Raw genomic sequence first — 26,275 nt, forward strand, 5'->3', positions numbered from 1 at the left:
TCTCCCCATAAGCAGAGGCCAAAGTTCACCCTAAGGGCCAGAGACATATGTCAAGTGTCAACAAAAATAGATAAGCTAATGGACAAGAGACAAATTAAGGCTTTTTGAGATGTCAAGATAAGACCTGGCACCATGTAGGAGTGCTAATGACTCTCTGACAAGCTAAGATAGGGGGGAATTCCTTAATTAATGGATCCCTGAGAACCTAGATAGGAATTCCTTAGATAAGGCCTAATGGAGGGTCAGAGGTCTTGAAAGTAGTCTATATTTTAGGAAAATGCAAAAGTAGCTTTTAGTAAAGTGCAAAGTAAGACTTTTTTTGACACTAATTGGTGATGGATAATGCCTATATGATGTAAATAGATGAATGTAAAAATAGTATATAAGAACCTGTGTTTCTTTGTTCTGTACCCTTTTTTCCTGGAGACAGGAGGGTCTATATTCTCTCTGGCCACTGAGAATAAACGTCTTTTTTTCTACAGCCACTGGAACTTTATTTGTTTCATTACCTCAAACCTTTGTCTGCCATTTCAACACCAACCTGTCTTTTCTTATTTGTCAAGGCTGAGAAATGTGGCCCCAATTTCAAAAGAATAAAGCAGAGTATAGCGCCCGCAGAATGGGCCCGTAGATGGTGGCTACATGATGCTCACTGTTGTGTTCACCTCACAGAGAACCTGGAGTGCAGGAGAATGGGGGGGGGGGGGCGGCCCAGGAAGACAGAGGCCAGCACCCCCTCATCTTCCCCTGCCAAATAGGGGTCCTCCTCGTGCCCCCTACCACTCTGCCCCCCCCCCAAATAAAGACACTCTTACTGGTCCTGAATGGCTTTATTAACCCCTGCAACATGGAAGCCATGCCACAAATTGGGGGGCAGTTGCCATTGCTTGCTACCATTTTTGTGGAGTGCTTGGCAGGGCTGAAACGGAGGCAGTGTGGCAAGGAAGAGGAGGAGGAGGAAGAAGAGGTGAAGTAAGAAGTGGAGGAGGAGGAGGAGGAGGAGGAGGAGAAGGAGGAAAAAGAAGATGAAGAGGAGGAAGAAGAGGAAGAAGAAGAGGTGGAGGAGGAGGAGTAAGAAGTGGAGGAGGAGGAGGAGAAGGAGGAAGAAGAAGAGGAGGAGGAGGAGGAGAGAGAAGAGGAGGAGGAGGAGGAGGAGGAGGAGGAGGAGGAGGAGGAGGAAGAAGAAGAAGAGGAGGAGTAAGAAGTGGAGGAGGAGGAGGAGGAGGAGAAAGAAGAAGAGGAGGAGGAGGAGGAGGAGGAGAGAGAAGAGGAGGAGGAGGAGGAGGAAGAAGAAGAAGAGGAGGAGGAGGAGAGAGAAGAGGAGGAGGAGGAGGAAGAAGAAGAAGAGGAGTAAGAAGTGGAGAAGGAGGAGGAGGAGGAGGAGGAAGGCACAGGCCCACCAGCACGAAGAAGAGCCTCAAACTTTCTAGGAAGTCCAGACTGACCATAATGCAGAAGACAGTCCTGCCCTTTAACACACACATGGCCAGATGGAGAACTGCTGACCATCCCAATTCTGGACCCTGATGCCCACTTGTGGCCCAACACGGAGCTGCTCCTCTTGTTGCCCATTCACCCAAATTCCTTGGGTCTCCTCCTCCTGAAGCCCCCATTCCTGCCCAGGGAAGCATCCCCATGGAGACCCACGGCAGGAAGAGCTGGGTCAAAGGGCTGCTCTGGAGCCTCCCCCCCACTTGCACCAACACCTCCCTCCCCTCTTCACCCAGAGTCCGAGCAACCAACGGATGGGGGCCTCTGTGGTGTGAGGAGTGTCCCGAGGCCCTCAGGCCATCTCCTGGACCAGGCGGAAGTCAAAGAGGCTCCCTCGCTCCGCAAAGCGCTGTCCTGGAGGTGGGGCTGGGGGGGCCGGGGGGCAGTGCTGGGGGGCAGAGGGTGGTCCGAAGCCCCCTCCGCCGGGGGTCTGCAGGCGGAAGACGTCCTGAATGGAGAGAAGAAAGAGACAGTCAGTGTTGGGTCAAGGGAGAGACAAACTCTCAATTCCCATCAAGACAATTATCGGTACCTGTTGTTGTTGTTGTTGTTGTTGTTGTTGTTGTTGTTGTTTTATACCCTTCTTTTTCTCTCCAAAGTGGGAGGGGAAAGAGGTAGAGGAAGGAGAACATGGAAAAAGGAGGTAGGGGAGGAGGAAGGGGTAGGGCATCCGGGCTGTGGTGCAGGCTGGTGAGCAGCCAGCTCCAACAAATCACTCTGACCAAGAGGTCATGAGATCGAGGCCAGCTCGGAGCCTGCGTTTGTCTCTGCCTTTGTTCTATGTTAAAGGCATTGAATGTTTGCCTTATATGTGTAATGTGATCCGCCCTGAGTCCCCTTCGGGGTGAGAAAGACGGGCGGAATATAAATGCTGTGAATAAATAAATAAGACAGAGAAATGAGGAAGAAGAAGGAAGTAGGGGAAGGGGAGGTAGGGGAGTTGTTCAGAAACATCTGGAGGGGATTGGCCTTGGGTCAAGGGAGATACGCTGATTCCCCTGCCCCTCAAGAACATTATTACCTGCCCCATAGAGTGAGAGGGGTTTCCCCAGGGAGGAAGAGATGGAGGAAGGGGAAAGAGAAAGGAGACAGAGGAAGGAGGAGGTAGAGGGAGGAGTAAGAGGAGGAGGAGAAGGAGGAGGAGGTTACGGGAACAAGGTAGGGGAAAAAGGAGGAAGGGGAAGCAAGTACAGAGAGGAGGAAGTAGGAGATACAGATACGGGGGAGGTAGGGGTAGCAGGTAGGGGAATCAGAGGAAAGAAGGAGAAAGGGAAAGCTGGGGAGGTAGGGAGGAGGAAGGCGGAGAAAAGGGGAAGAAGAAGCAGGGAAAGGGTGAGATAGGGATGCAGGTAGAGGAAGGGGAAGAAGGGCGGGAAGGGGAAAGGGGAGGAATGGGAAGCAAGTAGAGAAAGGAAGACGTCAGGGCTGCAAGAAGTAGAAAAAGAGGGAGATGGGGAGGTAGGGGTAGGAGGTAGGGGGAGGCAAGGGAAGCAGACAGGAAAGAAGGAGAAAGGGAATCATAAAATCATAGAGTTGGAAGAGACTGCATAAACCATCTAGTCCAACCCACTGGACTAGGAAAGGTAGGGGAGGTAGGGGAAGGGGAAGGGGAAGGAGAAAAGGGGAGGAAGAAGCAGGTAAACGGTGAGATAGGGAAGCAGGTAGAGGAAGGGGAAGGGGCAAAGCAGAACAACGAGGAAGGGGAAGAGGAAGTGGGGAAGAAGGGCGTAGGGAAAGGTGGGTGGACGCAAAGAAGGAAGGGTGGGGTGAAGGAAAGGAAGTAGGAGAAGGGGAGGTAGAGGAAACAGGTAGAGGAAGAAGGGAAGGGGGATGGAACGGAAGGGAAAGGTAGGAGAAGGAGGTAGGAGAAGGAGTAAGGGGAGGGGAGTTTAGGGGAAGAAGGGAGAGAAAGGGGGATGGGGAAGGATTGGAAGATAGGGTAGCAGGCAAACAAGAGAGGAGGAAGGGGATGCAGGAAGCAGGGAAAGGAGGAGATCGGGGTAGGCGAAGGAGGCGGTAAGGGAAAGGGGAGGTAGGGGGAAAGGAAGGGGAGGTAGGGAAGGGGAGATGTGAAGGAGAAAGAGGAAGAAGTAGGGGGAGGGTGAGATAGGGAAGCAGGTAGAGGAAGTAGGAAGGGGAAGGAGGAGGTAGGGAAGAAGGGGGTAGGGGAAGGGGAGGTAGGAGAAATAAGTAGAGGAAAGAAGGGAAGGGGAGGGAGGAGTAGGAGAGGGTAGAGGTACAGGAAACAAAGAGTAAGGAGATAGAGGATGAGTAAAGGGGGTTAGAGGAACGGGAGGAGCTAGGGGATGCAGGAAGTGGGAAAGGGGGAGGTAGGGGTAGGAGAAGGAGGCGGTAAGGGAAAGGGGAGGTAGGGGGAAAGGAAGGGGAGGTAGGGAAGGGGAGATGTGAAGGAGAAAGAGGAAGAAGTAGGGGGAGGGTGAGATAGGGAAGCAGGTAGAGGAAGTAGGAAGGGGAAGGAGGAGGTAGGGAAGAAGGGGGTAGGGGAAGGGGAGGTAGGAGAAACAAGTAGAGGAAAGAAGGGAAGGGGAGGGAGGAGTAGGAGAGGGTAGAGGTACAGGAAACAAAGAGTAAGGAGATAGAGGATGAGTAAAGGGGGTTAGAGGAACGGGAGGAGCTAGGGGATGCAGGAAGTGGGAAAGGGGGAGGTAGGGGTAGGAGAAGGAGGCGGTAAGGGAAAGGGGAGGTAGGGGGAAAGGAAGGGGAGGTAGGGAAGGGGAGATGTGAAGGAGAAAGAGGAAGAAGTAGGGGGAGGGTAAGATAGGGAAGCAGATAGAGGAAGTAGGAAGGGGAAGGAGGAGGTAGGGAAGAAGGGGTTAGGGGAAGGGGAGGTAGGAGAAATAAGTAGAGGAAAGAAGGGAAGGGGAGGGAGGAGTAGGAGAGGGTAGAGGTACAGGAAACAAAGAGTAAGGAGATAGAGGATGAGTAAAGGGGGTTAGAGGAACGGGAGGAGCTAGGGGATGCAGGAAGTGGGGAAAGGGGGAGGTAGGGGTAGGAGGTAGGAGAAAGAGTAGGTAGGGGAAGGGGAGGCGGCTATTGATGACAGGGAGGGTAGACCACGGGCTCTCCCCATTTTCAATGCCTGGATGTGTGAGAGGATGGATAGACGCTCACCCCAGGGAACACTGTGACGGAGGTCTTGCCCCCGAGGCTGATGGTCCGTCCGTCCTTCCGGATGAGCAGGTTGAGTCCCGGAGCGCCCTCCTTGCCCCCTGCCAGGGAAGAGAAGCCAAAGGGTGAGTGAGGGGCCAAGGACTGGCCATGGAAATGGAGGGGGTGAAGCTGGACGGTGTAGGGGCACCCGGTTCCATGTGGCAGCCTCCCCTCTCGACATGGGACACCCCTCCTCACAAGGACTGCCTCCCATCCTTGGGGGCACACTCGGCAGGTATCCAGTTGGAGACACACAAACACAGACACCCCGGTCTCACCTTGTAGGCCATAGGGCCGGAAAGCCCTCCTTTCGCTCAGCACTGAGAGCACCATCTCCTCCCGGAACTGGATCTCCCGCCGGACGCCGTCTCCGCCCCGGAACTGACCATCCCCACCTGTGCCGGGGGCCAGCTGGAAGCACTTCAGGACCACTGGATACCTGGAAACGGGGGAGAGGATGAGTCGGTGGAGATGACCATTGATACCATCCCAACATGGGATGTAAATGCTCTAAACCACCCACCGCTTCTCCAGGATCTCTGGGTCCGTGATGCGGGTGTTGGTCATGTGGGAGTGGACCCCGCTCTGGCCGTGCCAGTGGGGCCCCGCTCCGGACCCTCCGGCCACCGTCTCGTAGTAGCCCACCCGCGCGTTCCCAAAGGTCACATTGTTCATGCATCCCTGGAAGGAGGAAGAGGCCGGGAGTGAGGAGTGACGAGACAAACACACCCCCAAAGGGCCGGTGGTCATGGAAGGTATCCCTCAAGGTACCTCTTGGGGATCATTAAGGCACCCCAAGGACCTCAGTGTTTGTATAGTCTCACCTGAGAGGCCGCACAGGCCTCAAAGGCCCGGAGGATGACATCCACCACCCGCTGCGAGGTCAGCACGTTGCCCCCCACCACGGCCGCGTCCAGAGAGGGGTCCAGCAGGGAGCCCTTGGGGATGACCACCCGGATGGGGGCCAGGCAGCCCTGCGTAATGAGAGAGAGAGACAGAGAGAAATGTAAAAGGGCACGTCTGCACTGTGGAATTAATGAGGTCTGTGTTCCTTCTTAACGGAATACGGAGAGAGGATTCAAAACCAATAAGGAGAAAAGAGCTGTTTATGACTAAGAATGTAACTAAATAAGCACTGAAAACCATAAGTAATAATAATAATAACAACAACAACAACACACTTTTTTACCTCCCCTGCTAATTAGCGGTTCCTAATTTCTCTACTTACATCTCTAAACTGTTTTTGAACTGCTTAGGTAAACAGTGAGCTGGGCTGGCAGTCAGGTGCTCACCCCGACCAGGCTTCAAACCGGCCACCAGATCTTATTCCTGCTGGTGATTTATTAGCTTTGCTAAAGCCTGGGTTTCCATGTTTTCCATTTTCAAATATTTGGGTGTAAACCTCTCTAACGAAAAATCTAATTCAGGTAATGATATGAAATAATGTTTTTAAAGATTTTAAAATGTCGTGAATAGATTGAATGAAATTGTACGATTGGGGTCTGGCGAAGGGCCTACTGCGGCTTGCCAAGGCTGACGACACCATCCGATAATTGGAACCTGTGAAAATGGCCTTATGAAGAAACAAAGGAGGTGAAGAATTCATTGTGGCATGAAAAGTACCGAGGAAGAAAAACTACTGGCGATAACTCACTTGAGAACTTTTGGGGTAAATAGACATGGTTACATGGTCAGAGACAATGATTCTTTTAGTTAAGGAAGTCAGAAACAATGGTTATTTACACTGAGGAAGAAAAACAACATCTGTCAGGAACTGATGGAGCATCTTAGCTGAAGAGCAAGTTGTCAAACAATCAAGAACAACAACAGCAGAAAAATTGTTACATAGAGAGACACTTTCCCCTTGGAAAAGTGTGGCAGATCTGTGGGGAATGTAGAGTCCGATCACCCGCTTCCTACCAAGATGGCCTGAATGAAGAAGGTGGTGAGTATGCATGTTGAAAGAATGTATGTGGAGTGAGTGAGGATTTGTGAGTTGACTGGAAAGGGCATGTGTCGACAGCTGATTGGCTGAGCCAGCTGGAGCCAGAATTCCGATTGGCTGCTGTCTCTAGCTTGGTGCTGAGACAAACAGTTTTAACTGCCACTTTCACCTCAGAGAGGGAGGAGAGCAGCTGACTGGAAATAGTCAGGAGGGAAATGGCTGCCATACTCTCCGAAGCCTGATTATTTATAAGGCAAACGTGGCATATTTAAAGACGAGGGACACACAAGCTGATGGAGAGACTTCTGCCACCTCCACTGACCCCAACTCTTTGAGATGGTCTGTTATGGTTGAGCCTTCTGGCTCCGGTACTAGGAGACGGGGTCGTAAGACTCCTCGAGAGTCAGACTCTTTTGAGGAGCGTGAAAGGAAACGGCTCCGGGACTTATTTGCAGAACCAACAGATGAAGACTCATTTGAGGGTTTTACCGAGAGAATGGAGGAAGAGATGATTAGCTCAGAGGAGGATGACATGGAATGGACTCGTGTGAGGGAGGATTTGGGTGTCACCGGCAATGATAGCATGGGAGGCGATTGGCGGGTTGCAGGATCAGACCCATGGACGGGCTGGAGGGATGGAGCGGGATCCACAGCTGGGGATGCTGTGGGGCATAGTCAAAGGTGTTTTAGCTCTGATGAGGATGATGATGATGATGATGAGGCACCTGGAATTAGGATAGCAGCTGACAGCGATGAGGAGTTATGAACTGGGATAAAATGGGGTTTAGGATCAATGGCTAATTGCGTTGGGCAAGGTAATCTGGACGAACGCTTGGGCTCTTGTTGGGGAACTTCCTGAAGACGGGTGTGATTCGTTGCTGGATACGTAAGTTACCAAGGACACTGGGCATAGACGGCGGGAGGAACTGTGTGGGGTTTTTCTGTGCAACTTGTGTTTAATCTTGATAGCTTGGACCTCCGTTGTCTTTTTGACGGACATTAATTGCCTACTCTGGACTGACGCTGGACTGACTGACTGACTTCGACCTCGGACTATCCCTTCTGTGGCTATCGGTGGAACTGGTGAACTAAAGACGTCTGTACCTGGCTTTCGACCTCGGACCGGATTGGGACCCTGCTGACCGTTGCTACCCTGATTGATGTGCCTGGACCCGGATTTCGCTCGCTGCACGGAGGAGTAACAACCTTAGTTACTCAATTGTAGCTTTTGAGTAGCAGAGAGGAATCTGCTGCCAATTATTTGTGTTACATTGAATCTTTGTTTATCAACTTTTGTTTGTTTAAATTGCCAGGCTGAAGTAAGCATCTTTGATTTAACTCGGATTAAACTCCTGTTTAATCCGGTTTATCTTTTGAACCGTTTTTAGTACCAGCGGAGTCTTTTTTGTATCTTTTCACATTGAAGGCAAGTGTTTGCCTAGTCCTTTGTTTCCTACGGGCATTTTTTAGTTCTGTAACTTCAATAAACTGTGTTGTACTCTATTTGGTGGCGTTCTGTCTATGACATGGTCACTTCCCAGTCATCAGCTTGGACGGATGGGAAGGGAAAGAAAGCAAGAGCCCCCTTGCCCACCCCCTAAATGTGTTAGATAGATAATGCATTGTCAGACAGGAAGGCATTGGCTGTAACCCTATTGTGCAAAATTGTTGGAAAATACAGTTCTAATGGACATGTGGTCACACACCTGCTGAATGACTAAGTGGATGGTGGTGTGTAACTTGAACATGCTGAGATGGCTGAGTCATGACCACATGACCATCACGATGAGGGTTGCATCATTCACTTTTGGCCCTGGCTGATGATGCTCTTGCCATTTTGTCTTGCTGAACTGTTGCCGACATCTGTTTTCCATATGCCAGTGGGAATATCGCTGTATATGCCATTGACTATTGGAGATCAGGGGATCCTGAGCTGTGTGTGTAAATTTTTTGTACATCGAGCAACGAGTCAAGATTAAAAGCCTCCTGTGAGATTATATGAAGCTGACTCATTATTTTCCTAAACAGTGGGCAGCACAAGGTCAGACGGTGCAGTTACACTCTGCAGACCACTGATAAGCACTCTGCTATGTATAGGTTTGTTTTTTCCGGCTTCCATCTGAGACATTCAGTCCTTTGCGCAGGGATCCAGAGAGAGCATGTTTGAAAAACTACGAATCGCGACCTATCCCGCCTCGACAAAACCCCGCTCACCTGGTTGAGGGGGATGTCCTGGCCCACCATGCAGCGCAGGCAGTAGATGAGGGCCGAGAGGGTGATGGCGCGAGGGGCGTTGCAGTTCCCGAAAACCTCGGGGCCGGAGCCGGAGAAGTCGAACGTCGCAGTGCCCTGCAAAGGAACGCAAAGGGAAGCCCCGGGATTCGGGAAGCAGCAAAGGGACCCCAAAACAATCAACAACACGGCGGATACGTTCCTAGCAGAGTGTTATCTTTCCATCAAGTTTGGGGAGAGAAATCTTCTCCTTGGGTGTCCTGTTTTGTCTTTCAAGAACAGCCTTAAAACACTGCGGTAAGTAAATGAAAACTGCTTTACTTCAGCAAAACATAAAGTACGGCACATTCAGTGGAATAATGCAAAAAGAAGCAAGGAAGTCTTAGGGCAAGGACAGTCTCTGATAAACTCCCAAATCAAATAGCAGTCTTACTTCAGACAAAGAATCAGCAATAAATCCTTAGGAGCAGTTTCCCAGATGCAGACTCGAAGCAGGCACAAGGGGAGGGAAGGCTTAAGCATTAGAGTCAGTTTGTTACCAGCAAGAGCTGGCTGCACCTGCTTCTTCTTTACAGCCCTGAGTCTCCTCACAGCTGCTAGGGCGGTTCCCAATTACTCAGCTGCATTTCTGGCCGCTATTTATTTATTTATTTATTACAATATTTATATCCCGCTCTTCTCACCCAACAGGGGACTCAGGGCGGCTTACAAAAAACACACATATAAAAATTATACAGTGCAATATAAATCAGTTAAAAATTATTATTAACTTACATCAGTATTCATAAAATACATTATAAAATACAGATAAGTGTGTTAAGTTCAAAAGACTGGGTCTGTCGATTGAGTTCTCTGCTCTGTTTCCTTTCGCCTCTCCTGAAATGTGGGTACAGTAGAGTCTCACTTATCCAAGCTAAATGGGCCGGCAGAAGCTTGGATAAGCGAATATCTTGGATAATAAGGAGGGATTAAGGAAAAGCCTATTAAATATCAAATTAGGTTATGATTTTACAAATTAAGCACCAAAACATCATGTTATACAACAAATTTGACAGAAAAAGTAGTTCAATACGCAGTAATGTTATTTTGTAATTACTGTACATACGAATCTAGCACCAAAATATCATGATATATTGAAAACATTGACTAGAAAAATGGCTTGGATAATCCAGAAGCTTGGATAAGCAAGGCTTGGATAAGTGAGACTCTACTGTATTAACTTACATCAGTATTCATAAAACACATTATAAAATACAGATAGGCATGTTCAGTTCAAAAGACTGGGTCTGTCGATTGAGTTCTCTGCTCTGTTTCCTTTCGCCTCTCCTGAAACGTGGGTACTTGCAAAATCTCCTCCTCCGATTCCAACTCACCCTCAGATTCATGAACACTTTCCTGCTCCCCTTCTCCTTCTGAAGAAGAGGAATCCCTGACATTGGGCTGTTGGGTTATCTAAGCAATCATGCATGCATTTTTAATGTGGGATGGTTTATGTAGTTAGTTATGTCTGTTGCTTAGTGACCTGAGCCAAGATGCATTCCAGGGTTGATGACACCATTTAAGGGTTTTGCATATGAAATGGGAAATGGGAGTATCCTTTCTGGGGACACACAGGAAGTGATGTACAGATGTCTCTTCCTGTCTCTTCCTCTTTGCTCCTGACCATGCCATGCTGATGTTCCTGTCTGTTAAGAGATATGTAGTTTCCTGAACAGTTTTTCTTTGGAACTAAGATGTTTTTGCCTGTATGACCATCATCATACAAGATTGTGAGTAAACATATTTTTGCTATTTTATTTGATGTCTCTGATGCTTATTTTATGCGCATGACTTTTTAAAGGGAAAGGGAGGCTGGATATTTTGTCTTACTGTTTAATTTCTTTTTACCTCTGCTCACATAAACCCCTAGTCTTCTGCGTTTTTACTGCTCTGCACTAATATTTAACCATATTGGGATCATAATCTTAACAGGTTATGAAAATATATTCCTATTATGGGCCACCCTATCTTGAAGTCTGCTTGACAACATTGAACGAAACCAAAAAGCGACACAATCCCGTATGTACCAGCAGCCAGACAAAAATTTGAAATGTCATTTGGTTTACCCTGCCTTTTCTGCACTTATGTACAAGTGACTTGCATTTCGCCCTTTCAGTGCTCCGTACCCGTCTTTTGGGGGGGATCCCTTTGGAGCCCTGCATTCGCCCCTTCGGCCCTACATAATAACCTGGGGGGGGCTCACCTCTTGGGGGTCGATGGTGACCTTGAGGCGGATGGGGGAGCCGTCGTCCATGAAGTCCTCCGCCTCCACCTGCAGGGGGCGCCCCGACTGCCCTCGGCCGTGGGCAAAGTCCCTCAGCATCTGCCGGACGGCCACCTCGGCGTTGGCCTGCATTTGGGGTCAAGAAAGGTGAAAAAATTAGGAGAAATGTACAAAGAAACGCAAAACACTTGTTGGAAATGCAAGACTCATATTGGTTCATACTTTCATAGCTGGTGGTCATGCTCTGAAACAAGGAAATACTGGAAAATGATACACTTAGAATCTCAAAAAATACTAAAGAAAACATTCCCATTGAAACCAGAATATTATTTATTGGGGCTGACAGACTTGGAAACAAATTTTAATTCAAATGAAGACAAAATCTTTACATATATCTCCACGGCAGCAAGGATTATCTTTGCGAAATACTGGAAACTACAAGACGTTCCAACTAAAGATGAATGGCTAGGAAAAGTTGATGACATTAGAGACATGGACGAACTAACATTTCTGTTAAGATCCTATAGAGTACAATCAACAAATAAGACTGACTGGAACTTATTTAGAGATTATATGGCAACTAATATCACTTAATTCTTTTTTTTGTTGGATACTAGTAAAATGACTAGAAGACATAGGTTCTACCAGGACAAGACATAATATAATATAATTTAATTACATTCTCATAAGGGACAAATGGAAGTACAAAACATGTTACATGTGCGTTTTTTTTCCTTCTTTCTTCGTGTAATATATATATATATATATATATATATATATATATATATGTCACGCTCACTTCAAACGACCAGCATGAACGCAGATCAAAGACAGCTGCTATCAAACCAATCTTTATTGAAGAACACACGACTTGGAAAAAGTCGAGAATGACATAATGTTTACACACAAGCAATTTTATCACCTTGGTTGCAACGTAACACCACACGTAAATATCATCACCAAACCCCACCCCCTGTCTCACATTTCTACTATTCCCACACAAACTACTCATTATAATTGTTTAGATTTTCAACCCCGAGTTCCCATGCTCTGCTGCCAGGTGTTTTCATGAGGCATTCAGGATTGTTTATGTTATGGCTCCAAATCCAGGGCTTGCAAATTCAGCCCTGGGAATTGGTTCCATGACATATATATATGTGTGTGTGTGTGTGTGTGTGTGTGTGTGTGTATTTTAAATCTCTCACCCCTCTCTCTCTCTCTTTTTTTTCCCTTTCTTCTCTCTCTCTCCTTTCTTTAATTTTTGTGTTGTTTGTGTTGTTTTTGTTAATGTGACACTGGTAAACTCAATAAAAATTATAATGGAAAAAAGAAAGGTGACTCCAGAGATATATATTTTAGGGGTGTGCAATTTGTTGTTAGCCGCCATAAGTCGTATCAAGTTTGTTAAATTCATACTTACGATGTGATATCCGATGTGTAGGAGTAGCCCGCACCAAAAGCTTCCAAGAATCAAAACGTGCAAAATGATTTTTCATTTGAATTTTGTAAACCTTGGAAGTCTCCCAAAGCCATGAGAGTCAAGGGAAAGATCCACCCAGAGGAAAGGTGTTCTTACCAGACATCAATGGCCTTTCAGCTTCAAAGCCTGGCTGCTTCCTGCCTGCGGGAATCCTTTGCGGGCAAATTTGGTGTGTTTCGGTTCAGTAGGTTTGTTGTTTACTCCATATTAAAACGAACATTACATTACATTTTTATATATAGAGATGTACAGTAGAGTCTCACTTATCCAACATAAACGGGCCGGCAGAACGTTGGATAAGCGAATATGTTGGATAATAAGAAGAGATTAAGGAAAAGCCTATTAAACATCAAATTAGGTTATGATTTTACAAATGAAGCACCAAAACATCATGTTATACAACAAATTTGACAGAAAAAGTAGTTCAATACGCAGTAATGCTATGTAGTAATTACTGTATTTACGAATTTAGCACCAAAATATCACGATGTATTGAAAACATTGACTACAAAAAGGCGTTGGATAATCCAGAATGTTGGATAAGCGAGTGTTGGATAAGTGAGACTCTACTGTATGTCGTAAAATATGGTGAATTGTTTGAATCAAATTGTATGAAAGGAGTATGGTTGGGGTCTATGTAGTCTAGAGATGCCATCCTAAGACTGAAGCCAATTCATGAACTGTAATTAAAAGTTGCTGCTGAGAACTGCTGAACTGCCGACATGACCAGAGACAAATAATTAACGCTTGGTGGAAAACAACATGTTTACATTACCAAGGACAATGGCCTTTTTGAGTTAAGTAGGAAAAACAAAACCAGCTGTTGTGAATCCCTTGCTCTGTGTCCCGGCTCGCCTTCTCCTCCGTGAAGCAACCCTTGCAAGACCAAGCCATCACTCCCCGAATGCCCTTGCTTCCTCACCTGGATGTGGGCCATGTAGGCCTGCACCACCTCCAGACTGTACTGGCCAATCAGGTCACTGACCAGCTGGATCCCCTTCTGGTTGGCGGCCACTTGGGCCCGAAGGTCGGAGAGGTTGTCCTGCAGGTTACGGGTGCCGCTGCTGCCGGGGATGCGGCCGGGCGCCATCAGGGCCTCCGTCACGGCTGCAAGGGATCGGGAGGGAGGTGGGTCAGAGGTGGAAGGCCCACACGTCCCAGGTCAGACCCCCTTCCTGCCCCACTGGACAGACCTTCCTCTTGGAAGACGCCCCCCTTGACCAGCTTGAAGGACATGAAGACGGCGCCTTCCTCCTGCAAGGACCGGGAGTGCGGGGGCATGGAGCCCGGCGTGATCCCCCCGATGTCCGCGTGGTGGCCCCGGCTGGCCACGAAGAAGACCGGCCTGGCCTCTCCCGGCCAGAAGACCTGCGACAAAGAGGGAGGGAAAGGGTGAGGAGGGGGGCATCGCTTGTACGTCTGGTGGGGTCACCCCAAGGAATTGGCCCCATTGCCCCGGGGGGTCTGGCTCGTGATAATGACAATGTCAAGGTAATGGTTAAATGTAGTGAAATGTTTAACTCATTGTTTCAATGTAATTGTGTATTTGCTTTGGTAAGCAATCCAGGACAGAAGTAGTTAATTGCATAGAGCAATGATTTACTGCCTAGAGAGAAAAGGAATGAGACTTCCGCTTTTGCCTACGAAGAAGGAAACAAGTCACAGAGAATGTAATTTGGGAGATGATATTCTTTACCGATAAGAGTTCTTTTAGTCGCCATTAATCTTGCTGTCAGAGAAACATGTGTGCGAGCAGCTCCGACTGCTGTCTATGTACAGAGCTGTGTAAATAAAGATATATTACCGCTGGGATCGGCAGACAGCTATGCAGTCTTATTTGTTCGTGTTACTAGACAGATGCTGAATTACTGAATGGAGGGGAGAATTGAGACAGATGGCTGTAAGTGTCTCAATATATCCATCTCACATTCAACATACCCATCTGACAAGTCACTTGGAGACTGCCTGTATTTGATCCTTTCCAAGCTGCCTTGGGTCCCCCTTAACCCCTTTTTGGTGTAAACAAAGTTGTCAACGAGGTGGTCGCTTCCCCTTCTCACCGGGGTGATGACGGTCAGGTCCGGGAGGTGGCTGCCCCCAGCGCAGGGGTGGTTGCTCAGGATCACGTCCCCTTCCTGGATCTCCGGGCCCAGGTTCCGGATCTGAAGGAGGAGAAGTATAATAATACCAGGGGAGTCAAGGAGAAAGAGAAACCTGGAGGTCCTGGCTTTGCAAGCCCCAAAATGGGGGACACGGCATTACACGGCATTTATATATATAAACATGTAATGTACGTTTGTAGGACTGAGTAAACAACAAAACCACTGAACCAAATCACACCTAATTTGGCCACAAAAGACATAGTCATCCAATCTATGTCTTTCAAACAAAAAACCTGGAAAATAAAGTCCAAATTAAAGAACGAGGAAGAGCCGTTTTCAACCCTAGTTGCTGATCAGAAGGGTAGGCCTTGCCCCCTTTAGGCCCCGCCCACTTCATCTCCTATCAACCCCCTTGGCCACAATGGCGCCGGTGTACAGCCAGGGTTCAGGCTTTTGAGGTTACAAGGCTATTCACTGCTATTCCACTTGGCCAACAAAGCATGCCCATAAGTCACAGCAACACGTGGCCGGGTACAGCTAGTAAAGTCATAAAAATCACAGAACTGGAAGCCTCTTTGAGTCTCCTTGTGGAGAGAAAAGGCGAGGTATAAGTAAATGTAAGCAAACATCAACCATAATAACAACAACCTGCAAAGGCCATCTAGACCACAGTTTCCTAAACTGTGTGTCCCAAGACCCAGTGGGGTCCCTTTGGCTCAATGTTGGGGTCGCCAGAAATGTGGCAACAGGGAAATAATAATAATAATAATAATAATAATAATAATAATAATAATAATAATAATAATTAAAGAAGAACATTCCCTGGCAGAATATGTAAAGCAAAGTGAAGAACCTGCTTTGATTGAAGTCAAAAATCAGAAACTCCTCAAAGCACAGCAGACAAAAAACCAGTACAAGAAAGCCACACTACAAACTAGAGCTGACAGCTGGCACAACAAAACACTGCATGGAAAGTTCCTTGACAAAATTGAAGGAAAAGCTGACAAGGAGAAGACCTGGCTCTGGCTCACGAATGGGACCCTGAAGAAGGAGACAGAAGGCCTGATCCTTGCAGCCCTGGAGCAAGACATCAGGACAAAGGCAATTAATAATAATAATAATAATAATAGAAGACCTGGCTGTGGCTCACGAATGGGACCCTGAAGAAGGAAGGAGACAGAAGGCCTGATCCTTGCAGCCCAGGAGCAAGACATCAGGACAAAGGCAATTAATAATAATAATAATAATAATAATAATAATAATAGAAGACCTGGCTCTGGCTCACGAATGGGACCCTGAAGAAAGAGACAGAAGGCCTGATCCTTGCAGCCCTGGAGCAAGACATCAGGACAAAGGCAATTAATAATAATAATAATAATAATAATAATAGAAGACCTGGCTCTGGCTCACGAATGGGACCCTGAAGAAGGAAGGAGACAGAAGGCCTGATCCTTGCAGCCCAGAAGCAAGACATCAGGACAAAGGCAATTAATAATAATAATAATAATAATAGAAGACCTGGCTGTGGCTCACGAATGGGACCCTGAAGAAGGAAGGAGACAGAAGGCCTGATCCTTGCAGCCCAGGAGCAAGACATCAGGACAAAGGCAATTAATAATAATAATAATAATAATAATAATAGAAGACCTGGCTCTGGCTCACGAATGGGACCCTGAAGAAAGAGACAGAAGGCCTGATCCTTGCGGCCCAGGAGCAAGACATCAGGACAAAGGCCATTAATAATAATAATAATAATAATAATAATAGAAGACCTGGCTCTGGCTCACGAATGGGACCCTGAAGAAGGAAGGAGACAGAAGGCCTGATCCTTGCAGCCCTGGAGCAAGACATCAGGACAAAGGCAATTAATAATAATAATAATAATAATAGAAGACCTGGCTCTGGCTCACGAATGGGACCCTGAAGAAGGAAGGAGACAGAAGGCCTGATCCTTGCAGCCCAGGAGCAAGACATCAGGACAAAGGCAATTAATAATAATAATAATAATAATAGAAGACCTGGCTGTGGCTCACGAATGGGACCCTGAAGAAGGAAGGAGACAGAAGGCCTGATCCTTGCGGCCCAGGAGCAAGACATCAGGACAAAGGCAATTAATAATAATAATAATAATAATAATAATAGAAGACCTGGCTCTGGCTCACGAATGGGACCCTGAAGAAGGAAGGAGACAGAAGGCCTGATCCTTGCAGCCCTGGAGCAAGACATCAGGACAAAGGCAATTAATAATAATAATAATAATAATAGAAGACCTGGCTGTGGCTCACGAATGGGACCCTGAAGAAGGAAGGAGACAGAAGGCCTGATCCTTGCAGCCCAGGAGCAAGACATCAGGACAAAGGCAATTAATAATAATAATAATAATAATAATAATAATAGAAGACCTGGCTCTGGCTCACAAATGGGACCCTGAAGAAGGAGACAGAAGGCCTGACCCTTGCAGCCCAGGAGCAAGACATCAGAACAAAGGCCATTAATAATAATAATAATAATAATAATAATAATAATAATAATAATAATAGAAGACCTGGCTCTGGCTCACAAATGGGACCCTGAAGAAGGAGACAGAAGGCCTGATCCTTGCAGCCCAGGAGCAAGACATCAGGACAAAGGCCATTAATAATAATAATAATAATAATAATAATAATAATAATAATAGAAGACCTGGCTCTGGCTCACAAATGGGACCCTGAAGAAGGAGACAGAAGGCCTGATCCTTGCAGCCCAGGAGCAAGACATCAGGACAAAGGCCATTAATAATAATAATAATAATAATAATAATAATAATAGAAGACCTGGCTCTGGCTCACGAATGGGACCCTGAAGAAGGAGACAGAAGGCCTGATCCTTGCAGCCCAGAAGCAAGACATCAGGACAAAGGCAATTAATAATAATAATAATAATAATAGAAGACCTGTCTGTGGCTCACGAATGGGACCCTGAAGAAGGAAGGAGACAGAAGGCCTGATCCTTGCAGCCCAGGAGCAAGACATCAGGACAAAGGCAATTAATAATAATAATAATAATAATAATAATAATAATAGAAGACCTGGCTCTGGCTCACAAATGGGACCCTGAAGAAGGAGACAGAAGGCCTGACCCTTGCAGCCCAGGAGCAAGACATCAGAACAAAGGCCATTAATAATAATAATAATAATAATAATAATAATAATAATAATAATAATAGAAGACCTGGCTCTGGCTCACAAATGGGACCCTGAAGAAGGAGACAGAAGGCCTGATCCTTGCAGCCCAGGAGCAAGACATCAGGACAAAGGCCATTAATAATAATAATAATAATAATAATAATAATAATAATAGAAGACCTGGCTCTGGCTCACAAATGGGACCCTGAAGAAGGAGACAGAAGGCCTGATCCTTGCAGCCCAGGAGCAAGACATCAGGACAAAGGCCATTAATAATAATAATAATAATAATAATAATAATAATAATAATAATAATAGAAGACCTGGCTCTGGCTCACAAATGGGACCCTGAAGAAGGAGACAGAAGGCCTGATCCTTGCAGCCCAGGAGCAAGACATCAGGACAAAGGCCATTAATAATAATAATAATAATAATAATAATAATAATAATAATAATAGAAGACCTGGCTCTGGCTCACAAATGGGACCCTGAAGAAGGAGACAGAAGGCCTGATCCTTGCAGCCCAGGAGCAAGACATCAGGACAAAGGCAATTAATAATAATAATAATAATAATAATAATAGAAGACCTGGCTCTGGCTCACAAATGGGACCCTGAAGAAGGAGACAGAAGGCCTGATCCTTGCAGCCCAGGAGCAAGACATCAGGACAAAGGCCATTAATAATAATAATAATAATAATAATAATAATAATAATAATAATAATAGAAGACCTGGCTCTGGCTCACAAATGGGACCCTGAAGAAGGAGACAGAAGGCCTGATCCTTGCAGCCCAGGAGCAAGACATCAGGACAAAGGCCATTAATAATAATAATAATAATAATAATAATAATAATAATAATAATAGAAGACCTGGCTCTGGCTCACAAATGGGACCCTGAAGAAGGAGACAGAAGGCCTGATCCTTGCAGCCCAGGAGCAAGACATCAGGACAAAGGCAATTAATAATAATAATAATAATAATAATAATAGAAGACCTGGCTCTGGCTCACAAATGGGACCCTGAAGAAGGAGACAGAAGGCCTGATCCTTGCAGCCCAGGAGCAAGACATCAGGACAAAGGCCATTAATAATAATAATAATAATAATAATAATAATAGAAGACCTGGCTCTGGCTCACAAATGGGACCCTGAAGAAGGAGACAGAAGGCCTGATCCTTGCAGCCCAGGAGCAAGACATCAGAACAAAGGCCATTAATAATAATAATAATAATAATAATAATAATAATAATAATAATAATAGAAGACCTGGCTCTGGCTCACAAATGGGACCCTGAAGAAGGAGACAGAAGGCCTGATCCTCGCAGCCCAGGAGCAAGACATCAGAACAAATGCAATTAAGGCCAAGATCGAAAAATCAGCTGATGACCCAAAATGCAGACTGTGCAAGGAAACCGACAAAACCATGGATCATATCCTCAGCTGCTGTAAGAATATCGCACAGACAGACTACAAACAGAGGCACAACCATGTGGCCCAAATGATTCATTGGAACTTATGCCTCAAGTACCACCTCCCAGCAGCAAAGAACTTGTGGGATCACAAACCTGCAAAAGTCTTGGAAAATGAGCACGCAAAGATACTGTGGGACTTCCGAATCCAGACTGACAAAGTTCTGGAACACAACACACCAGACATCACAGTTGTGGAAAAGAAAAAGGTTTGGATCATTGATGTTGCCATCCCAGGTGACAGTCGCATTGACGAAAAACAACAGGAAAAACTCAGCCACTATCAGGACCTCAAGACTGAACTTCAAAGACTCTGGCAGAAACCAGTGCAGGTGGTCCCGGTGGTGATGGGCACACTGGGTGCCGTGCCAAAAGATCTCAGCCACTGGCATTTGGAAACAATAGACATTGACAAAACCACGATCTGCCAACTGCAAAAGGCCACCTTACTGGGATCTTCAGCATCATCCGAAAATACATCACACAGTCCTAGACACTTGGGAAGTGCTCGACTTGTGGTTTTGCGAAACGAAATCCAGCATGTCTATCTTGTTTGCTGTGTCATAATAATAATAATAATAATAATAATAATAATAATAATAATAATAATAATAATACATCACACAGTCCTAGACACTTGGGAAGTGTTCGACTTGTGATTTTGTGATACGAAATCCAGCATATCTATCTTGTTTGCTGTGTCATACAATAATAATAATAATAATAATAATAATAATAATAATAATAATAATAATAAATCACACAGTCCTAGACACTTGGGAAGTGTTCGACTTGTGATTTTGTGATACGAAATCCAGCATATCTATCTTGTTTGCTGTGTCATACAATAATAATAATAATAATAATAATAATAATAATAATAATAATAATAATAATAATACATCACACAGTCCTAGACACTTGGGAAGGGTTCGACTTGTGATTTTGTGAAACGAAATCCAGCATATCTATCTTGTTTGCTGTGTCATACAATAATAATAATAATAATAATAATAATAATAATAATAATAATAATACATCACACAGTCCTAGACACTTGGGAAGGGTTCGACTTGTGATTTTGTGATACGAAATCCAGCATATCTATCTTGTTTGCTGTGTCATAATAAAATAATAATAATAATAATCCTTGTGGCTCAAAGTGGGTTACAGAATAATTAAAATGCATAAAAATTGTAAAAAAAATTACTACAAATCCACATATTAAAATGTATTAAACCTATAAAACCTATAAAACCTACAGATTAAAACATATTTCTATTCAAGACATATTAAATTACACAAAACGGAGATTACAAAACACAAGACGGGCATTCAAAATTCATGCTTCAAGACTCCCTGGGAGAGTTTTGTGATCGCCACCTAGTGGCCGTTTTAGACATTTACCCGAATCTGCTGTGCTGCGTTCAACAGGCCACCCTGTTTAGCAAGCCTTGCAGATGCTGATTGCGTTCAGTAAAGGCTGGGTTTTTATTCATATTTTACGTACCTATGTACCTGGTATCAGGTAAACATTTCTCAGGTCAAAAAGAAATCACAAGTGGAAAAAATGTTTCAGGAGACTCATTCTACCATGCAAGAAGACACCAACTGTTATGATTGAGCCTCATGGCTCTGCTTCTGGCAGACGTGGACGTAAGACTCCTCGAGAGTCAGATACTCTCGAGGAGCGAGAAAGAAAGAGGCTGCGAGATATCTTTGCAGAACCATCTGACGAAGAGTCTTTTAAGGGGTTCACGGAGATAATGGAGGAAGAGCTGGTTAGCTCGGAAGAGGATGAGATGGATTGGACTCGGGTAAGGGAGGAGTTGGGTGCCACTGGCAATAATGGGATGGAAGATGAATGGGGACCTTCAGGATTAGACCCATGGACAAGCTGGAGGGATGGGACGGGATCCACAGCTGGGGATGCTGTGGGGCGTAGTCAGAGGTGTTCCAGCTCTGATGAGGAAAGTGATGAGGAAACGCCCGGGTTAAGGAGGGCAGCTGATAGTGATGAGGATTTGTAACTGGCATAAAATGAGGCTTGGGAGCAATTGCAAATTGCGTTGGGCAAGGTAATCTGGACGAACGCTTGGGATCTGTGTGGGACGCTTTCCTGAAGACTGGTGTGTTTTCGTGTGCTGATACGTAAGTTGTTTTGGAATTTGGGTTCAGACGGCGGGAGGAATTGTGTGGGCTTTTGTTTGTGCAAAACCTCTGCTTAATCTCAATAGCTTTGACCTTCCGTCGTCTTCTTGACGGACGCCATCTGCTACTCTGGATTTACGGACTGAAAACTGACTACGGGCTCGCTTTCTCCTATTGGACTTGGAAAACTGCAAACGTCTGATTCTGCCTCTCGACCTTCGGAACGAATTGGGACTACGCTACTGCTTCTATCCTTGGCTGCTGAGTTTGTATTGGAAATTTGCCTTGCTGTGTGAAGGAGTGACTCCTAGTTACTCAAAACATAGTGCTGGCAGCAGAGAGGCATCTGCTGCCAATTAGTTGCATTCTTTTGAACTCTTTGTTTCCCAGCTTCTGTTTGTTTATCCCCAGGCTGAAGCAAGCTGTTTTGATTTTACCCGGATTAAACTCCGGTTTAATCCGGTTTATCTTTTGAACGTTTTTCTTGCCCCTTTTTGTTTTTAAAGGCTAAAGTTGCCTTGCCCTTGTCTTTTACGGGCATTTTGAGTTCTGTAAATCCAATAAACTCTGTTATCTTTGATCTTGTGGCGTTCTGTCCTTGACACCAACCAAGCCCTCGCGGCAGATGGCCACCCAGCCTCTGCTTAAAACTTCCCGAGAAGGAGAGTTAACTAGACTGCAAGGGAGTCTATATTCTACTAGAGTTGAAAGGGGCCTCTAAAGGCCATCCAGTCCAACCCTCTTTTTCTTCCAGGCAGGAAGACACCATCCAATCCCTCCCGGCAGATAGACATCCAGTTTGGCCGTTTGAATATACTGGACTAATTTTCTTCTCCAGTCCTGAATGAGCAGTTATTTTTCCCCCTTCCAAGGTTTTGCTATTGTAATTTTTCTTCCACAAAGCTACATTGGCAAATTTCTACATCTTCTTTACCGATTCTCTCCTGAAACAAATCCAAATCTACTATACAATAATACAAGAAGTCCGGTCCGCTGCCCTGCAGGGATTTCACCACCTTAAACATCACTGTCGGCGTGCATCAGGGATCAGCCCTCCCCCATTACTATTCATACTCCGCATGGACACGGCTACATACAGCAGATTTTGTTGGAAATAGCAACCTTCTCAAGCCTCCACTAGCTATTTGTTGTGTATATAATTCAAATTGCTTACTGGATTGTATATGTGTGTGTTGGTGTGCAGTTTTCCTTGACTCTATGTTGTGGGAGGGGCTGCAGACCATGTGATCAGGATCTGGGCTTGTTCCGGACTCAGACTCCATTTCAGAAGATGTCTGCTTTCAGAATTCAGTAGAAACAGTACAGTTTAGACTCCATTGGACTTTCAGACTAAACAGAGACTCTATTAGACTCTTAGAACAGAGAGATGGTTTAGATCAGGGGTCCCCAAACTAAGGCCCGGGGGCCGGATGCGGCCCTCCAAGGTAATTTACCTGGCCCTCGCCTTCATTTATAATATAATATTTTATATTAGTTTTAATAATATAATATATTGTATATACATATAATATTGATAATAATATTATCATTTTATATAATACAATACTAACAATAATATATAATAATATTTATTATATGTTATATATTACATATGATATTACAGTATAGTGGTATAGTTCAATATAGTATAATGCTAATATTGTGCTATGCTAATAATATAATATATTGTATGTACATACAGCTGCTCTGAGTTCCATTCGGGGTGAGAAGGGTGGGATATAAATGTAGTAAATAAATGTAGTAAATGATTTTGGACTTAAATAAATAATTCTGGACTTAGGCTCGCCCAAAGTCTGAAATGATTTGAAGACACAGAACAACAACAACAACAACAATCCTAATTAACCTGACTATCTCATTGGCCAGAAGCAGGCCCACACTTCCAATTGAAATCCTGATAGGTTTATGTTGGTTAAAATTATTTTCATTTTTAAATATTGTATTGTTCTTGTTGTTGTTATTGTTGTTGTTTTGCACTACAAATAAGATATGCAGTGTGCATAGGAATTTGTTCGGTTTTTTTCCCCCCAAATGATAATTCGGCCCCTCAACAGTCCGAAGGATTGTGGACCGGCCCTCTGCTTTAAAAGTTTGAGGACCCCTGGTTTAGATTATGGACTACTGATTCTAAGAATGATGCCCTGTGTTATCTACATGAAGAAACTATTTCAAATCTGGACTGATAACTGGACTGAGAAGCAAAGTACCTGTATGCTGAATACATGAAGTTTGTGAGTAAACCAACAATGTTACTTTTTAAGAAGTCTGCTTGATTTTGTCTCGTGAGAGTATGATTTAAACAATGAGGTTTTAAGGGGGAGGAGATATTTTTGGGCAACTAAAGGAACACTTCTGGAACTCTGCTGTATATGTGTGTGTGTGTGTGTGTGTGTGCTTTGTGCATTGGCATATCTTTGTCCCCAGACATTCAAAGGCATACCTAGGTACGTCAGTAACAGCTGAGAAACCTGACTGCCTTGCATGAATGCCATTTCCCCAAAAGGTTATGACTTTTAACAGGTCATGCTTTTTACCAAGAGCTTATGGCATCATTTTTCAAAAGGTTGTGATTTCTAACAAGATCATGCCTTTCCAAAGACCATAACATCTCCAAAAGGTTGTGGAGATTTCCATTTTCCAAAAGATTTGCAGACTATGCATCCCTGGAAACTTCTATATGCAGACGACATAGCACTCGGCCACCAAAGACATGCAGGCCTCTAACAGTCGCAGGCACAGACTCAGTGAAAATGGACTTCCATTGAACATACCCAAAACAAAGTATCTGGAATTTGGCCTCCAAACAACAAAAACCATTCAAATCAATGGACAAGCACTAAAAAGGGAAGGCCACACAACTGAAATACCTAAGGTCACTGGTCTCCATAGACAGCAACACAACGCCAGACGTATGTTCACAAATAAATGCAACCTGGTTGAAATGGCAGGAAACTACTCAAAAATGCCTGAGCAACTCAAGAAAGCAACCATATGGACAAAGGCCAAAGAAAAGATGGATGGACTGCCAACCTGAGACCTGGGGTGTTGTACTTCAGGGCTGGTTCACCTTGCTCTCACACACATACCACCACAGCAAGCTTGGATTTTAATAGTTTATTGATAAAATATAGCAAAGTCTGGATAAAAAGCAGTAAAGAAAGCAATAATCCAAATGTAAAGGCAGTCAGTTAAAAACAATAATCCAAAGGCAGTCAGTAAAAGGCAACAATCCAATGCAAAGGCAGGCTGTAGAATAGAGTTCAAAGTCTCAAATATAACAAATCAATCTTGAACACAAGGCAGCATGAGCTTCAAAACACCATCCAAAATGCAAGATTCAGGCATGAACAAAAGCAAGAATCCTTTTCCATGAGCATAGACAAGACAGGAACTCTGTTTCCAAAACCAAAGTTGCTTCATCTGAAATCTTTCCCTGTTTCTCCCTATTTTAACCATGCTTACAGGCCAAGAAAGCATTCCTTTGTCCTTGAGTTCCCACACATTTACCAGCTATCCTAAGAGAACATCTAGGGTGATGAACTTTTAACGTTAACCTTGTATTCCTATCTAAGGAAGACTCCTCTGACTCGCTGCCAGAGACACCTGGGACTTGTTGATGTTTTGAACTCTGTTGATGTTCCGAATCCTGTGAGAGGTCACCCTTATCACAGGCTTCTGCTTCACTGCTATTCTGCTGCCTCTCTAACAATTCAGAGCCTTCACCATTTCCCTCATCAACATTGCCATGGTCAGGCTGCATAAACCCAAATCCTCCTTCATCATCAGATGAACCACAACATGGGGGTGAACAACACAAAACCCTGTGGTAAATGACAGTTACAATGCTAACTCCTCCATTAGGAAAATAACTTAGAAAGAAGAATTCAGTAGATATGTAACTCCTGTAGAACATTTTGTAGATATAGGCCCCTTCCAGCCCAGACATTCCCCGATTCCAGCCCCACGGGGCTCCCCTCCTGCTGACCCTACCTGGAACTGGACGGTCTCCTGCATGGCGCCCAGGTGGACCGGGATGTCGGGGGCGTTGGAGACCAGGCCCCCGTCCGGCCCAAAGAGTGCGCAGGAGAAGTCCAGGCGCTCCTTGATGTTGGTGGAGATGGCCGTGCGCTGGAGGATGCGCCCCATCTGCTCTGGAGAGGAAAGAACCAAAGGGTTCATCAGGGTCCATGGGGGGGGGGGGCACACCGTTGGGGACCCCAACCTTCCATGCCTTAATGAGCCTGCTCCATATTTTACTATTCCGGAGTTGTGAAATTCCAAAGCTTTAGAGTAGGCATGGGCAAACTTGGGCCCTCCAGGTGTTTTGGACTTCAACTCCCACAATTCCTAACAGCCTCCAGTGTGGTTTCAAGGTACCTATGCAGCCTTGGGGTGCAATAGTAAGTATCGAACTGTAACTTGATGGCAGCCCCCTCTTCATGCCTCCTGTTCTTTGGGAAAGGGGACTGTGGCCAGGATCCCTCCAGCCATTTCCCAAGCCAGATAACTATCAGACCCCTTGTGTAGATATGTAGATGGATAATCCTCTTTACCAACAAAACAAGTTGAGGGTGTTTGTCCACTTAACCTGAGGCAGTTTAACAAACTTTCCCCATGCTTTTATGAGAGAACCAATTAGGAAATGGCATCTATGAGGGCTATCCACAAAGTAGGTTACGTTTTGGATTTTAAAAAGGACAAAGTATAGGAGAAATCATTTACTATGTGCAGCTGAAAGACACATCCCAATACTGCAATCTCATGTAATCCCCATTGAAATCTAGG

The 26,275-nt window shown here is 45.2% G+C and overlaps 1 protein-coding gene across 1 annotated transcript in view; it reads right to left on the reverse strand.

Moving 5' to 3' along the window:
* Nucleotides 1–815: 815 nt before the first annotated feature.
* Nucleotides 816–26,275, reverse strand: part of oplah (5-oxoprolinase, ATP-hydrolysing) — a 73,895-nt gene continuing 48,435 nt past the window's right edge. Inside the window, exons 16-26 of the mRNA XM_062979833.1 lie at nt 25,481–25,641; nt 14,643–14,744; nt 13,776–13,950; nt 13,505–13,689; nt 11,082–11,228; nt 8,822–8,956; nt 5,487–5,636; nt 5,186–5,343; nt 4,941–5,101; nt 4,624–4,721; nt 816–1,939 (exon numbers count right to left, since the gene is read on the reverse strand). Of these exons, the coding sequence (XP_062835903.1) occupies nt 1,784–1,939; nt 4,624–4,721; nt 4,941–5,101; nt 5,186–5,343; nt 5,487–5,636; nt 8,822–8,956; nt 11,082–11,228; nt 13,505–13,689; nt 13,776–13,950; nt 14,643–14,744; nt 25,481–25,641 (1,628 nt within the window). The 3' untranslated portion in view covers nt 816–1,783. The remainder of the gene's footprint in view (nt 1,940–4,623; nt 4,722–4,940; nt 5,102–5,185; nt 5,344–5,486; nt 5,637–8,821; nt 8,957–11,081; nt 11,229–13,504; nt 13,690–13,775; nt 13,951–14,642; nt 14,745–25,480; nt 25,642–26,275) is intronic.

The sequence above is a fragment of the Anolis carolinensis genome, chromosome 4 (genome assembly GCF_035594765.1).
Source record: "Anolis carolinensis isolate JA03-04 chromosome 4, rAnoCar3.1.pri, whole genome shotgun sequence".
Taxonomy (NCBI): Eukaryota; Metazoa; Chordata; class Lepidosauria; order Squamata; family Dactyloidae; genus Anolis; species Anolis carolinensis.